At 48.5% G+C, this 16,798-nt stretch overlaps 1 protein-coding gene across 5 annotated transcripts; it reads left to right on the top strand.

The window, feature by feature from the left end:
- The first annotated feature begins 1,633 nt into the window (after window positions 1-1,633).
- On the top strand, window positions 1,634-16,594 carry RAB11FIP1 (RAB11 family interacting protein 1). 5 transcript variants are annotated; one of them, XM_037371710.1, is made up of 7 exons: window positions 1,634-2,032; window positions 5,096-5,538; window positions 6,014-6,809; window positions 7,739-10,045; window positions 11,244-11,349; window positions 12,503-12,536; window positions 13,359-13,470. In XM_037371710.1, exons 1-6 carry the CDS (start codon window positions 1,692-1,694, stop codon window positions 12,503-12,505), a joined length of 3,996 nt encoding a protein of 1,331 aa, XP_037227607.1. In that variant the 5' UTR covers window positions 1,634-1,691; the 3' UTR covers window positions 12,506-12,536; window positions 13,359-13,470. The 5 variants fall into 5 exon arrangements, with proteins under 5 accessions (XP_037227607.1, XP_037227605.1, XP_037227606.1 ...); XM_037371708.1 differs by lacking the exon at window positions 12,503-12,536 and having other exon boundaries at window positions 13,359-16,594; XM_037371709.1 differs by having other exon boundaries at window positions 12,503-13,467.
- Window positions 16,595-16,798: the final 204 nt, after the last annotated feature.

Below are 16,798 nucleotides of genomic sequence, written 5' to 3'. Positions count from 1 at the left end.
GCTGCTTGGTGGGATGCCCTGGGATGCTGTGGTCCAAAGGGCTGGTGGAGCCTCGTGCTGAGGCTGCTGGGCTTTGAAGAGAGTGGGGGGACCAGAGCATTACCAGCATTGCCGGGTGGGGGGTGGGTGCTCCGGGGAGCAGGGGATGGGGTGGGATGGGGCAGCACAGCTCCTGGAGGACACAGCGCCTGGCAGGGCTGCATGCTTCGCTTTGGAACCTCACAGTGTCATTATTCTAAATTAATGAAGAAAATGGGTCTGCAGGAGTGCGAGGAAGGGGTGAAAGGCATTTCGCTGGGGTGACGGCTGTAAATAGCTGCCTGTTTCATTAAATGAATTGTACAGCAACCATGAAAGTGATTCTCGCTTGGGTTTTGGAAATGGCATTTCTCCTGCCAGATTGTTTTTAGAGAAGCATCGGTACTTTCCCTGCAGGCTCAGGGCAGGTGAGGGGACGGAGCCACACCAGGACAGGGTAGTCTGCTCCGCAGCCCTGCACACCTGCCATGCACACCCTGCACCAGCCACCCTGCACCAGCCCCCCTCCCTCCCCCCCCAGCCTGTACCCCCAGACAAGCACCCACCTGTACGCACAGGCACTTGTAACCCTCCACAACACCCACACACGCTGCCCTGTGCATGCACAGCCCTAGGCAAGCACAAAATCCCTCCCCTGTACACCCCCCCACAGCTGCACACACACGCAGCTGTACATACACGCGTGCCCATACAGACACCTCTATGGATGCACACACAGCCCCTGTCCTGTACACACACACGCCCGTTCACACACCACTGTACATATACACACACCCTGTACAGAGCTGTACATGCATACTCCTGTATGTACACCTGTGCATGCCACACACATCTGTACACCCCTTCACACCCCATACATACACCTGTACACACCTGTGCATACACTGTACACGCTGTACACACCTGCACACCGCTGTGCATACACCTGTAGCTGCACCTGTACACCCCTGTACATGCACCTGTACACCCTGTACATACACCTGCATACACCTGTATATGCACCTGTACACCCTGTACATACACCTGCACAAACCTGTACATACACCTGTAGATGCACCTGTACACCCTGTACATACACCTGCACACACCTGTACATACACCTGTAGATGCACTTGTACACCCCTGTACATACACCTGTATATGCACCTGTACACCCCTTACATACACCTGTAGATGCACCTGTACATACACCTGTATATACACCTGTAGATGCACCTGTACACCCTGTACATACACCTGCACACACCTGTACATACACCTGTAGATGCACTTGTACACCCCTGTACATACACCTGTATATGCACCTGTACACCCCTGTACATACACCTGTACATACACCTGTGCATACAACTATATGTACACCTGTAGATGCACCTGTACACCCCTGTACATACGCCTGTATATACACTTGTGCATGCACCTGCACCCCCTGCACATACAACTGTACACCCCTGCACGCCCCTGTGCATGCACCTGTGCGCACACCTGCACATACATGTGCACACACCTGCACGCCCCTGGCCACGCCCCTCCCCTCCCAGCCCCGCCCCGTGCTCTCGCGAGAGGGGCGGGGCGGGAGCGCACCGGGCCGCCCGCTCCGCGCCCGCTCCGCGCCCGCTCCGCTCCGCACCGCACCGCTCCGCACCGCCGCCATGTCGGGCCCGGCGCCGGCCTGGGCGCCCACCCACGTGCAGGTGACGGTGCTGCAGGCGCGGGGGCTGCGGGCCAAGGCGGCGGCGGGCGGCGGCGGCAGCGACGCCTACACCGTGATGGCGCTGGGCCGCGACAAGTTCTCCACGTCGGTGGCGGAGCGGTGCCAGGGCCGCCCGCTCTGGCGGGAGGAGGCCACCTTCGAGCTGCCGCCGCCGCCGCGGCCCGCCGCCCTGCGCCTCACCGTGCTGCACCGCGCCCTCGTCGGCCTCGACAAGTTCCTGGGCCGCGCCGAGGTGGATCTGGCGGCGCTGCGGGCCGAGGGCGGGCGGCGGCACAGCAGGTGGGCCCGGGGCGGGGGGCTGCGGGGGCTCGGGGGGCCGGGGCGGGGGGGCTGAAGAGGGATGGGGGTCTGGGGGCAAGGCAGGGGCTGGCAAGGTGGTTGGGGGGCCTCTGGGTCCTACAGGGGCTGGGGGAGTGATGGGGGGATGTCTCTGGGCCCCATGGAGGCAGGGAGAGGCGTGGGGGGCTCTGGGCCCCGCAGGGGCTGGGAAGAGGGCTGGGGGGGCTCTGGGCCCCGCAGGGGCTGGGGAGAGGGCTGGGGGGGCTCTGGGCCCCGCAGGGGCTGGGGAGAGGGCTGGGGGGGCTCTGGGCCCCGCAGGGGCTGGGGAGAGGGCTGGGGGGGCTCTGGGCCCCGCAGGGGCTGGGGAGAGGGCTGGGGGGGCTCTGGGCCCCGCAGGGGCTGGGGAGAGGGATGGGGGGGCTCTGGGTCCCGCAGGGGCTGGGGAGAGGGATGGGGGGGCTCTGGGTCCCGCAGGGGCTGGGGAGAGGGCTGGGGTGCTCTGTGCCACGTAGGGGCCTGGGGCTCTGGTGGGGGACCCCTGTGCCACACAGGGACCCCTCAAGCCTCACGAGGACCCATGGGGTGACCCATCGAGGTCCCTCCTGGCGTGGGGCAGCCCCCGGCACAGCACCTGGTGCCTGGCCAGCCCTGCCTTGTGCCTGGGCTCGATTTTTAAATATTTACATGCGGATGCTGAGAGTGTGTGCTGGGAGCAGCCAGGCTGACCCGAGACACCTCGTGTGTCGAAATGCCTCCTCCTTCCAACAGGGAATGAACGTAGGCTACAGCCAGCTATTTATATATTTTTCTTAATAAATGCTTAGCAGAGCCTAAGCGCGTGTAAGAGCAGATAATTCAGGGTTGTATGGGCTGGCCTCGCTGTTGCAGCAGGACACCAAGCTGGGAGACTTTTCCTTTATTACCAAGCGCCGGCTCTGTGTCATAGTTGCCCTTTTGAACATAAACACTGGGACGGTGCGCTGGAATCCAGGGGTGGTTACTGGGAGGGTTTTACTGGGAGTCAGCAGCCTTGTAATGTGGCTTGAGGTGGCCAGTGAGTCACCTTCCTCTTCTGCTCACCGGAGCAGATCCAGGTACTGACACAGGCTTGGCCAAAGCCGAGAGCTGCCGTCCTGTTTCTTGACAAAGCCATCACCACTTGTGAAGCTTTAATTACAGTGTGGCTGTCATTAAGGTTGTGTCAAGAGCTAATGTGTTTACACTGTATCGGAGCATAATGTGCAGTCAGCAGAGTTCAAGGAGTCGGCCCTGCTTGCCTCGGGTCCTCCTGGGCTGGTTTCTCAGTGTCTGGGTCAAAGGAAAATACGGGTGTGGGTGTGTGTGGAGAAAATGTAATTTTGCTCCTGGGAAAACTTTGGTATTTCCAGCCCTTAGTGTTGTCCACCCAACTCTCCATTTTCTGTTTGAAGCTTGTGTCTTTTGTCATCGCATAGCTGCTGTGGTGAGGTATAGCCGTGAAGGGGTGGTTTTATTTGGAAAATAAATGCATGTTGATTGACAGGTGCACACTAACATAAATTAATAAGATTTTATATTTTGTAGTTTGTGGGGGAGGTTATCAGTACATTATTCAGCTGCTCAAAGGGAGGCAGATGTAGCGGCATGCTTCCCAGAGTGATGGCCCTGTTTTGGTCGGCGCTAAGCTGCCTTTCGCTGAACATGTAGTTTGTGTTTTGGATGCATTTTGAATAGGGCCTTCTCTGTCCCCAGGGCAGAGAATGCGCAGAATGAATCGTGGCACCAAAACCATACGAGCTCAGGATGCTCCTAGAAATCACGCGGGTTAGAACAAAAGTGCCCAGTGCTGGCTTGCATTAAAGGCAGAGGATCTGTGCTCCCCTCACTGCTGCTGTGGGTCTGCAGTTTTAGGGACCCGACAAAGCCTGACATCTTATAAAATCCCTTCCCTGGTGCTGGTGTCTTGTAACTTCAGGTCTGAATGTCTAACTGTAGCGGGGTGCTTGAGCGTTCATTTCCCTCTAAGTGTTTCTCTGTAGCAGATTTCTGAATTCATCTCCTTCAGCTAATGCTCATTAGTTTTGAATTTTCTCTGAAGCAAAGTGCCTTTTCCTATTCTCTGTCATTGCTTCAAAGTGCACCTTCAAAGGACTGAAGTGCAAATTCGATGGAGAGGTGGATTTGTGTGCTCCGTTCGCTTCCTTTGTTTTCCCGTACCAGCTGGTGAGGAGGAGGAAGCCAGCATTTTCCAGGCAGCCTTTCCTATCAGTTCTGTGGAGTTGGGAACTCTGTGGCTCCAGTGATAGACAAAAAAGTATTGGTGTGCGGTGCTGCTAATTTTCGTTGCTGGCCCTAATGTGGTTTGAATGTCATGTAGTGGTAATTAAGGACGTGGGATAGCAGCATGCAGGTGGTGTTTTTGCAGTGTAGGATACCGTGAGCACATACTTAATATGCAGCACTTAATGTTCTGGCGCTGCATTAAGTGGGATGGGATAAGGTTCTGCCCAACGAATGTCCTTCCTGGCATGCTCCAGTCACAGGCTGGTAGAGGTGAGTGGAAATCCCCAGACGGTCTGCAAGGCTTGATTTGGCTCTCCTTGTGTTGATTAGGGGTTCCTTGGCTTAAGAGGTATTAAGATAGCTACTGAAAAGAAGCTGGAATGAAAGGTATGAGGGTGTGGGGCCTGTGTGCAAGCTCTCTGGTACCAGTGTCAGCTCTCAAACCCACTTCAAAGTCTTAGCCTCTGCAAATTTGGGGAAGCCAGATTAAAGGACAGGGGAGAGTGGCTGTGCTGAAATACAGGAATTCCATGTTGTATTTCTTCTTTTTCTTCATTTTTCTTTAACCCTTCCTGGTCTGAGTTTTAAAACAAATTTTACTAATAACTTTCTATTTACAATGAGAAATGTTTTCCTTGGGACCTGGGGCCATATGACTATGACATTGTTGTAAGATTAAAGGCTTTTCTTTTTTCCTATGCTGTGGGCTTATTTGATTTTTAAAACATAAATACCCTCTGTTGTTCTGAATTACTCGTGCCTCTCAAGAACTGGTTTGTAACAGAAATCTTGTTTCTGCAGGTGGTACAAGCTTCGCTCCAAACCAGGGAAAAAGGAAAAGGAGAGAGGGGAGATTGAAGTAGATATCCAGTTTATGAGAAGCAACATGACAGCCAGTATGTTTGACCTGTCCATAAAAGACAAGCCTCGCTCTCCCTTTGGCAAGCTGAAAGACAAGCTCAAGGGGAAGAGGAGCAGTGGCCTTTCTGACACGGCGTCGGCGATCGTTCCCAGCACAACTCACTCCCCTGCTGACAGTGAAGATGAGTCAGTTGAGAAGGAAAAGAAGAAATCAAAGTTCAAAACCCTGTTTTCCAAACCTGGCCTGCAGAAGACCTCCCTCTCCCAGTCCATGTCAGTCCTACCGACACAGCAGCCTGTCACCGAGAGGGTTCGGCTGCGGCCCAGCGACTTCCAGTCAGAATGGGATGACGAGGAGTCCGAGACCTCTCCAACCTCAGAAAGTGAGTATTGGCACTCACTGCACTGATGAAGCACAAAGCTTGCCTCCAAAGGCTTGCTAGCACTTTTCGTCCTTTTTAGTGCAGTAGTTAAATTCTGCTTACTGAACGAATGCAGAGAAAGTCACTTCTGTCCGCGGTGGCAGGTGTGCATGCAGGACATTAGACGCAGCTAAGCTTACCTTGGGGTAGCATAGAAACCGTGGGGCTGCGCGAGCAATGTCCGCACATGTGGGCGGTGCAGCTTCCCAGTGGGTGACCTGTGGTGGGTTTAGGTCATTGAACAGCACATGTGATCTGGTTTGCCGAGGGCTGGCAGCGGTAGGGGACCCAGAGGGTCTGGAGGTGGCTGGTGCACTTGCTGTGTTACGGTTGCAGCAGTCCATTAATGACTGTGAAGCGCTGAGGTTGTCAGTAGCAACTGTCAGAGGGAAGGATGTTCTTCCAGCTTGAATTTCTTCCCATTTATTTTTTTCAGAAGCCTTTGGGAATGTCCTGGAAGAGAAGTCCTCTCTCTCTCCTGTATTTAAATCTCGTAAAATGGCAGCTTTGGACAGCAGGCAACTAAATCAAGTAACCGCTAACTACACCAAGAAAGAAGGGCTGTCTTTATTCAGTGGCCTTAAATCCAAAAGCGATCCCGTTTCCAAGTCTAGTCTGTGTATCAACGGCAGCCACGTTTATATGGAAGAAAGCACAACGAAGGACAACACTCCAGCCTCTTCCCCTTCTCCTCACAACTTCAGAAGGAAGCAGCTCTTTGCTTCTGAAGAGAACCTGTCTTCCAGATCTACTAAAGGACCTGAAGAGACAGGAAGAACATCTCCTAGTCATGCTTTCTCTGGGTCTGCATCCTTGGAGACCTTTAAATCTATGACTTTGCCATCATATAAATTGCTGAGCAGTGAAGAATACCTGGAAACCAGCGTTCCTCCGAGTGTTGAGGTTATTAAAGAGACCAAAAAACCAGACCACAAAAAGTCTGCCTTGCTCTCTCTGGTCACTGGGAAGAAGGAACAAGTGAAGAACAGTGATGCTGAGAATATGCCTGACAGAGCCCTGCAGGATGAGGAGAACAAAGTTCTAGAGGAGAAGAGTGAACAAGAGGCCAAACGTCTTGAAATTCCAGCAAATTTAGGCAGAGGGAATCCACCAGAAGATGGTCACCACGCAGAAGACGTCTCTGCAAATAAGCAGCCTCTCAACCCTTTTGAGGAAGAACGGAAACCTGAAAAAGTTGCCGCGCCGGCGAAGACGAAAGCTGTCAAGCCCAGGTCAGTCAAGTTTGCAGGTGGCAGGCTTTAACTGGGCTGCTTCCTGCCACAGAGCAGTGCTGCTCAGCTCGGCATCCTGCATCGGCAGAAGCCTGTTGCTCTGCAGGGTTCCTGGTGGTTTTAAGCTGGCCATTAGGTGCTTTGATAACAAATAATAATCCAGAGTTCTTTCTCGGTATGAAAAAGAGATTGATACGGGGATGTTCCTTATAAGTGATGCTGAAATAGTGGTTCTTTGAGTGCAGGCGTTTTGGCAGGTACTGTAGGGGTGATTTTTCTTGCTGGATCTCTTGCAAAAACTAACTTCTATCTGAGCTGTGCATCTTGAACATACCCAAGTCTAAAATACCAGTTCTAACATCTCAACTCTTCTCTATCTGGCTGTGGTCTTCCAAAGTATTAATCTTGGAGCCCCTCAGCTTTTGGCATTGTTCACAGCAACATAAGGGACGTTTGTGTGAATTTGTACACAAGGCTTTTTCGGAAATTCTGCTCCTTTATCCTTCATATATATATAGATGAAAAATACATCTATAAATAGTGTGTGTTTGTGTTTTTATATATATAGGTGTTTCCTACTAATAAGGCTGTGGTTTATGTCTGTCTCTAGCTCCTTATTTTCAGTCCTTCCTGTGTTTAAACATACATACTAATAAAATTGCTTGGGGTGCAAAAGGTGAGATAGTGCTTAAAAGCAGCTGCCGCAGTAACCTGTTCAAACTCTGTAGCAGGAGCCTTCTGACATAAATTGAGTGCTTTGTAAAGGCGTATGTAAGTATGCAAAGTCTATCAGATAGGCTCTGAGGTCTCTTGCACGTATAATTCATCTCCAGTGTTTGGAGTTGATGGAGTCTGGTGCTAAAGCTTGTCTGTTCCTGCCTCATGTTGCATCTGCAAGTGACATGCGAGTTTTTTGTCCCTTTTTGCAGACTGGGCGTGTCTTCAGAGGAGGAAACCAAAGCCACGCTTCCTACTCCTGCACCTGATTCCCTTCCTGCTTTTCTTTCTGTACACTGTATCAGTAGTAACAATAATCCTTTTATTTCTAAAACGGGGCAGAAAGTCCAAGTGCCAGACTCTGAAAACATTACTAGTTCTCCGGCATCTCTTACTTCTCCTTCCGCTGCAGAGCTTTTGAATGGCAAGAACCCGTTTGCTCCTGAGTGGGGCAGGGCACGTGCAACCCTGGATCCCGAAAGCATTGCCCATTTCACTTCGTCCCATCATCTTGCAGCCGCTGTTCCCGAAATGCCTCCTCCTGGGCAGGTCTCTGGTAGTGGCAATAATCCTTTTGCTTCTGAATGGGGGCAGAACTTATGGGGCCAAGGTCCTGAAAGCACTGATACGTGGGCTTCCCAGGCTCTTTCTCACTCACCTGCACCTTCTCCCCCCTCTGACTGTCATTTTAATGACAGTAATCCCTTTGTATCCAAGCTTGGGTGGGAAGCAGATGCGCCGGGTTTCAAAGCTGTTGCCAGTTCTTCATCTTTGTGCCTTCCTTTTGATGAAGACTGTTCCTCAGCAGAACGCCCTGCTGAGCTGAAACACTCTGGGCATGATGCTTCAGAGAGCTCTTCAGATGTGGCTTTAACGAGTAATGTCAAAGCTGTATCAAACCCTCTCTGCATCCTTTCTGACAACCCTGGCCTGGCTCCAAAGAAACAGTGCGATTCTCTTCAGGTTGAGATTTCTTTGAAAAGAAGTAAGCTAGGCAACAGGAAATCTGTGTCCTTTCTCCGTGATGGATCAGAGGGCATTACGTCAGGTGATGAGGATTTGGGTGGGCAGGAATGTGAAAAGCAGTGCTCTGATTTCAGTGAAATCTTACTTACGTGTTCAGATGCAACAGGAGAGCAAGCAGGGTTTGCTCGCCAACTGGAAGCAGGGTGCTACCCATCATCAGAACTCTCTAGTGACAGCATAGGTCCCATCCAAAACAGAGAGACTGCTGTTGAGGCTGGTGTGGAAGTAGGCGGTGTAGGTACTGAACCCTGCACCAAGGACCACAAAGGCTTTGCATCTCCTTCCAAGTGTAGTAATAGCCTCTTGCCAGAGATCGGTGCTGAGCAGCCACCTTCCCCAGAGAGCCAACTGAAAGAGAAGCAGGAGATCTTTGGTGAAAAGAGATGGGAAGAACGTGCACCCATGCTAGAGCCCCAAGCAGCTCCACTTGCTAAAAAAGACTCATTTTCTCAAGTAGGACCTGCCAAACCAACCTGGGGAGCTTGCACGCCGTCCCCTCAGGAAGCCAATGTAGGGAGGGCTGACAGTGACGTGCTTGTCACACCAAAGCCAGCACCACAGTTATCTTTATCACTGAAGAAGTGCCCACTGGTTTCTCAGGCTGATGAGTTAAGTGGTGATTTGCCTTCTTCAGGCGGCGGTGTAAAATCTGTGTCCCCATTACCTAATGATAAAGCCTCGGATGCTTCTGGGTGCCTCCCCCAAAGTGGCTCATTGCAGACTGTCACTCCTCCAGTGATGCTTGGAGATGACAGCAGTAATAGGCATTTAAAAAACGAAGGCAACGACGATTTATTCGACTGTCTTACAAATCTAAAGTGTGCCATTCCCGTTACTGGAGACCGTGGTTTGAAACTGACCGGTCTTCCAGTTATTCCAGAAGGAGGCTCTGATGACGAGCTGCTGGGTGACTGTCAGGAGAACTATGGTGTCGATGCAGGTGATAAAAACATTTCAGAAACTGGAAAGCAGTCTCTAGATTTAATGCCTCTGCATGAAGAACTGAAAGAGCACTCCGATAGCTCTGCTGCAACCCAAGTAACCTGGGCTGCTCCAGGAGGAGGAAGTGCTTGTAAGCCAAAAAAATCACCCATGCTGTCTGCTAGAGTGGATGTTCTTGGTGTCGATAACCAGGTAGCTGACTCAGCCTTAGGTATGACGTTTCATTCCACAGAGCATAATAGTAATTTTGAGAAACAAGAACTGAAAATAAGTGCAGGTGTCAAGGAGTGCGCAGAGTGTGACTTCTTTGAGCCTTCTGTTTCCTCTTCCTCCCTGTCAAGTCCTTCCCAGCCCTACTCTTCCTCTCAAGCCCTTCTCTCTGACACCCCAAGTCATAGAGCAGAGTCTCCGAAAAAGCCAACAGCCGAGGGCTTCGCAGATAAAGCAGGAAATTCTGGCAAGAAGAAGCTTCTTCAGGCACGGGTTTCACCCTCTGAATCATATCCTAACCAAACTCAGCAGAGTGGTGAAACCGTGTCTCCTAAGCACAGGTGAGACAATATGGGAAATACACAGAAAGTATCTCGGTGCTGATACGAGCCTTGCTTTTTCTTCATTTGAGTGCAGATCTGTCTCTCCAGCTGCAGGAATTTACTGCTCTTTGCAGTAGCATCATACAGCTTTAACTTCCTCTAGCCTGTGGATTTGACGGGACCTGGGTCCTGTCATGCCAGTGTAGGATGATTGCTGGCACTGGATGAATCTGTACGGCTACTAAAGCATGCCCAGAGCGCTTGAGGGGACCTGCTGTTCATCACAGTGCTACCTGTTAGGAAAACCATTAGGGAAGCTTGGTGGCGGTTTAAGAAATAAGGTCGTTTCATCAAGTCATGGAAATGGACTGGGATTGACCCATTTTTCAGAAATGGGAGAACAGTCAACTGATAAAGTGGGATGCTTCATTTCCTGGCTGAGCTGCGCTCCTCAACCTTGAAGTGAACCACAAATGATGCAGCTAAAGCCTGTCTCTCCCAACGACGCGTGGCTGCTTTCTGGAGCTGTTGGCAGCTCCTACTGCCTCCTGGGCTACTGTTGTCTGTGGAATAGTGCTGCTGACCTGTCAGCCCTCAGTACTTCATCTGCAGAACTCTCTCTAGGGTCTAGGATGCTTCTGGGTCAGCATTTGCTGAGATACAAGGAAAATTTTCTTCCTGTATTAAAGCTGGCAATATAAATCCTGCTCAAGCAAATAAAGATAGCACTTTTTTGGCAGCTTATGGCATAAGTTCAGATTGGAAAAGGCATAATACATGCATGTCCCAGGATAGCAGAAGTATTTGATCTGTTACAAGAACTACAAATAAGTTCTCATTAGGAAAGTTAAACTCAAATACTAGTGCGTGACAGATCAGAGTATAACTGCTGCTGTGTACTGCCTTCTTGTGTAGACCAACCTGGCTTTTCTTTTGTGACACCATTCAGAATGTATTTCCTATATTACTGCTTCTTTATCTCCAATGCCTTAAGTCAGTAAAGATAGTAGAGAATTGGAGTACACTTAACAGAAAGCCTACAGCTTAGACAGAAATGTCTTGCCTGCCTGAAGCTGAATCTCTTAGCTCTCTGGAGATAGAGAAGGGTAGGAATTTTTCCCAATTTCTTGCTGTATTTGTTTTTAGTTTGAAGATCTGTGTAGGGATGGTGTTACATGTACTGCCTAAGTAACATAAACCTTTGTTAATGTTGCAGACTCCATCCTGTGAAGCCAATGAATACCACAGCAAACAAGCCTCAAAGTAAAAACCTGAATGTCATCAGCACTATGAGTGAAAAGCTGCTCGAGATGAATGTGAAGGTATGGAGGAAAATGGTGCTTAAAACTAAAGCTTAAGCAGTAAATTGAAGCGTTCCTGTATTGGAGGTAGTTTGCCTAGGCTTGTATCTCGAGCAGAAAAAGAACAGTAGTTACTACACTGCGGGGGCATGAGCTTTCTTTTTGTCACTGGCCAAAGGTGGGGACAATCACTTTTTTTTTTTTTCTTGCAAACTGATGTATAATAGAATTGGTGCCTCAGAGGGCGTTTCTCGGTGGGGGGGCAGTGTGGAGCGCTGACACCCCAGAGGTGAGCAGGATGTGTGTGAGCCGTGAGGTGGCTGTGACAGAAACGATGGGTGACTCACGAGAGTGCTACCCCTGGAAGAGGGTCCCGTTGGTGACGTGTGGGAGCTGCGTAGCTTGGGTCTGCACAGAAAAATGGACAAATTAGTCACCGTTTATTGTCAGATGTGATTAGATCCCAAAGCTCATTTTCACCCTGAAATAAGTATGTGGCTCTTAAAGCCAAGAAGGTGGGAAGAGTGACCTCAGGGTGGCTGTTGCCTTGCAATGAGTTGCATCAATACCTTGTGCAGATTGAGAGACCAGGTGCCTGCCATGAAGGCATGGCCTCTTCCTAAAAGCTTAGCCGTGCAGCTTCCATAATCACTCGGATTTAAAGGAACTTTTTGCATGATCTTGGCCTCAAAAGAGACCTCCAGGCTGGAGGCATAGCTTAAAAGTCATGTTGATCAGAATGGCTAGAAGCATCTCTGGGTCAGCAGGGAAAAAAACCCTGGGTACTGTTACTGTCTCTTAAGGGCGTTTTGGGGAAAATGCGAAGTTAGTACCAAAGTAACTGCAGTGCCTCCTTCTGGTGTAAGTGGAAAAGAAGAAAATGCAGGTTAAATGATTCAAACTGAGAAGTTGCTATTTTGAATGAGTTGAAAACTTGTAATTAGTATCGTGTGCTGCTGATTCCACATAAGAAGTTATGCTTGATGTAGTCACGTGAGCGTGTTGTATGCATGCTCCCTGCAACAGAAATGCCTGGGCTGGCATTCTGGTTTAGTGTCCTAGAAAGTAGCTGGAGGAATTGGCAGAAGCTGTGAAGTACCCGTCAAGATTGCTTAAGGGTTAGAAGCAGACTTAAAAGAAGAGAAAGAAGCTGTGTTGTGATGTGTTTTCACAGTGATAACTGCAAGAGGGAAATGCCAAAGGCCTAGGTGAGTGTTTCTTGCTGTTTAACCTGAATTTGGCTTTCCTAGCCTTTGGTATGTTTTAAGCAATAGCTGCCCCAGTGCTGGTCTGTAAACGATGGTAGTGGATGGTGCATGGCTCTAACCTCCGTGTATCTGCACTAAGCTGGGGGGGCTGCTGCCTGGAGTCTGCATGACATTCTTCCACAGTAAATTGCAGCGGAGCTGAATGACAGAACTGATGTTATGCAAAGATGTTATGCTAAAACCGGTGGCCTGGTTACCATCCATAATGGCTGTCTTGCTCCAAGCCTGCCTTCTGTTGTGGAGAAGACTGCCTAAGCTCTATATATTGCGTCTCTGCGCCGTAAGTAGCATGCGCTTACTCCGAGGCAGTTGCTCTTTTTGCCTCCAAACACTTTCAGAAAGCTATTCTGCATTCTGGAAGTGCATGAGTAGATATGTAGACATAAGAATTTTTCCAGGCTAGGTTTGCTAATGGCCCAATAGGTGCTTTGTAGCAGAAAGCTGGCCTGGCCTGGCCTGCCAGCCTCTCCCTGTCGTTGTTAGTGCCGTGGCCATTGCACAGCTTGGCTCTGAGCAGCCTGCTGCTCTTGATCCTAAAGTGCTAATAACTGATGTTTCAAAACATTGTTTGGATGAACTTACTTTTAGAAAGATACAAAGCACAGTCATACTTTTGAAGAGCAGCTGTGGTTCTGCAAACATTGTGTGTAAAGTTGTTCACTGGTGCTCTGAATTCCACAAGCCAGCTACCAGATACCTTTCTGTTGCTATTTTGAAATGCCCGTATGTCTGTAATGACCCTGCCTTTCTTCTCTCTCAAAGAAATATGATCCTTCAGATCCTGCCTATGCTTATGCTCAGCTAACGCACGATGAGCTGATCCAGCTGGTCTTGAAACAGAAGGATACAATTACCAAGAAGGATCTCCAGGTGCGTGAGCTTGAAGACTACATCGATAACTTGCTTGTCAGAGTGATGGAAGAAACCCCAAACATTCTTCGTGTTTCAACGTCTGGAAACAAAAAAGCTGGAAAGATGTAAAAGCTCTAGGGAGGTTGGTTGAACAAAGGACTGAATTCACACCAGTGGAGTTTGATTAATAAGGAGACGATGTGAGGCAGGTGGTACTGGTTGTGCTGCCCAAGAAAATGACCTCTTTCCTGTTTCTGCCTTGAGCAACTCTCAGTTTCATCAGTAGTTACATCAAGTTTTGCATGTGGAGTCCAGGAGTGGAGTCAACTTACCGTATTTATTTTTTGGTTTCTTTCCATTATTTGGGAAGACTTGTTCAGGCGTCTAATCCAAAGGCTGATTGCGATAGGAAGGGTGAAGGGTTTTTGAAGTGTTTTGCTTGCCAGCAAGGCACTGATGATCCTTTTATGAAGATTTTTTTTTTTAATGGTTTTATTTTGTAGCAGCTTTGATAGGTCAATTATTCTTCTTTCCATATCTTGAGTTGTAGTGCAATATAAAATCTTGTACGGTAGAGTCTGAGGATTTGATTGTTGTTTTTTTTAAAAATAATACTGATAACTACACTGGAGAAGTCCAAAGTGCTTCAGACCAGGGCTGTGAGGGCTGTATTTTAAAAGTAATTAATGCCCTACAAGTTGAATGCAAATTAAACCTTAGATTGGAAAGGAAGAAGCAAAGCTTAGTTAATCTCATAAAGTACATATTGTTTCAAAGCAGTTCTCCAAGGGGAAGGTTTACAGGCATTTTTTGGTACAGGAAACATTGAGATGTCATGGTATGTTTGTCTACCATAGGAACAGAATTAATGAATTTGGGCCGAAGGTGCATTTTAAATCAGAAGCTGTTCTCTTACAGACTTCAAATTCCTGATTCAAAGGTTGTTCAAATGAGGGAGGCAAAGGTACGCTTGGTTTCTGTCCTGTAGTCTTAAGTAGGTGTGGATTTCACAGGACATGTGCGTTGCCATGTCTTTTGCTGTATGGGAGCTCTGTGATGATTTTTCTTCTATACCATTGCAGTTTATTAAATTTAAATACCTCGGATTTTGGAGCTGGGGTTTACCTTGGAACGACCTTAGAGTGATCAGTCTTACAACACTATTTTATGCATTCCTTATACAGCCAGGAGAGGAACCGAATTGCCCTCCCCTGCGGATGGGAGCCCTCAGCGCTAGTGCTCAAACCTGACTTGCTTTTCTTTGGGACTTGCTGCTCAGAATGGAATGAGAATTTTGTGTAGCTGAGAAAGAATGCTGGTTTTGATAGGCAATCGATACCTCTGTCTGCTTCCTTCATGTGTAGCTGCTTTGCAGCTCGACAGAGACGGGTATGTTCTCCTCCCCATCTCATTGGACAGCAAGTAACAGCATAGCGCTATCAGCAATCACCACACCAGGCTTCCTCCACTGAAAAACTAAATGTAGGGGTTTGGTTTTGGTATATTTTTTTTTTTTTTTTTTTTTCAAGCTCTTGTCAAAGATCAAAAAAATCAGATGCCTGTTTGCATCTCTGGGATTTATCAGGGTTGTGAGAGTCCATAAAAGGCTTAGAAGAAAGTTGAAATAGCAGAGGACCAAAGCAAACACTCCTACTTTCAGAAGTTGAAAGGGTCTGTTGGATCACTCCTGGCTTAGCTTGAAAGGGGTGAGTTTCTAACTCAGTTTTTCTACAGCAAAGCACTTTATTGAGGGACTAAACCAGATGGATTGACTATCAACCTGTTAGCAGTCGTCTTACTATTTTCATAAAACACTGAAAGTTGCTGGAGACTTCTCAAATACTGTATTTTTGTAGTGAAGAGTAGTTTAATATATTTGCCTAGAGATGTATACGTTTATTGGAAAATTCAACAAATGTTAATTACATTTTTATTACTGTAAACTGACTTACTACCAAAGTCTGGAGCTTTTCTGACAGAGCTGTCCTTCACGGGAAGCTTGAGTTGAAACAAGCATTAAGAACCTTCAAAGACTTCAGGTACTTTTTTTTCTAAACTGATGTATTTGAGCAGATTTCTTCAGTGAAGGGGTTTTCTTTCCTGCTGTACCCTCTTCTGTGAATGAAGGGTCTGAAACACAGAAGGTCTTAGTGGCATCTTCAGCTCTTGGCTGGTGGTTTTAATTTTGGGTGGTACTGGTTGGCCTTACTGAAAACTGCTGCTGCTTCTTGTGCCTTGAAATAGTGAGGAAGATGAAGGATTAATTTGTTTCCTCCTTGTGCCGCAGTGGATCTCTGAAAAGAAACGGTTGCCTATACCTCACTAATAAACTAGACTTTATTCCATAGCTTTCTGATGTTCTAGGTCAGAGAGTCAGAAAAACCAGTTGTGCCTTCGAGCGGTGACATAATGGTTCAAAAACTGCATTATCGGTAGTTGTAACTGGACATGTGGGAAGCTTTTTTTGCTGGCCTCATTTGAAAACAATACAAGTACTACTGAGTCGCTGGCTGCTGAAGGCACTGCAGTGCCGTGTGCGATGCTTTTGAAGTATGGATTTTAGGAAGTTTGGATCACGTGCCTTTGTGTTGGCCAGAATATGTGTCTTGAAGCTACATGCACAGAAACGAAGTGATAATACGCGTTCTTAGCATTCTCCTTAGAGATGAAACCTTAAAACCTGTGCTATCCTCTCCTGGCAGCCTTTTTTGCCAGTTACGGCCCTGTCCTCTGAGGTGGACCTCAGGTTGTGTCTGGCTGTTGCCCCTGGGGCTGTTCTCTCTGGTGGTTGCAGTGTCACACCTTCTGCCCAAGTAGCACAGGTGCTGCTGCAGGGTCACGGTCCTGCACCAGCCACACTTCTACTTCCATGGCCGTGAAAGCATCGCACAAACCTTGTACCTCAGTCTTTTATTGGCAATACTAGTTAAAGCCTTTCTTTGGCATAAGGGGACTGGCATTTTATGTGCAGCAAGGTGCTTCACCTTGACTTTAAGAGCCGTAAGAATCAAGTGTATTGTTTTGTTATTGAAGGTTCTGAATGTATTTTTCCTTGTTTATGCTGTCTGCTTTTAGCCTGGGTGCCTATTTGTTTTTAAATGCCTTTTGCTTTCATGGAACACTAAAATAATTATACTTTAAATCCAGTGTTCTGATCGCTTGATCTTTTTTCTGAAAGAGCAGTTTCAAAAGGGCTTTGTCTCCCTCCTTGTGACCAGCTCTGCTGCCTGAAACTCCTCATCCTCAAGGTATTTTTGGGCTAGGTCCATCCCTGCGAGCGTGCAGGAAGTTCATGGTAAACACCTCACCGGGTGGGGAAACCTGATGGACGAGCTCAGCTGCATCACTAG

This window comes from Falco rusticolus, chromosome 20, assembly GCF_015220075.1.
Source record: "Falco rusticolus isolate bFalRus1 chromosome 20, bFalRus1.pri, whole genome shotgun sequence".
In the NCBI taxonomy this organism is placed as follows: domain Eukaryota; kingdom Metazoa; phylum Chordata; class Aves; order Falconiformes; family Falconidae; genus Falco; species Falco rusticolus.
Note: the sequence above shows the minus strand (reverse complement) of the source record. Positions and strands in the feature narration are given on the sequence as shown.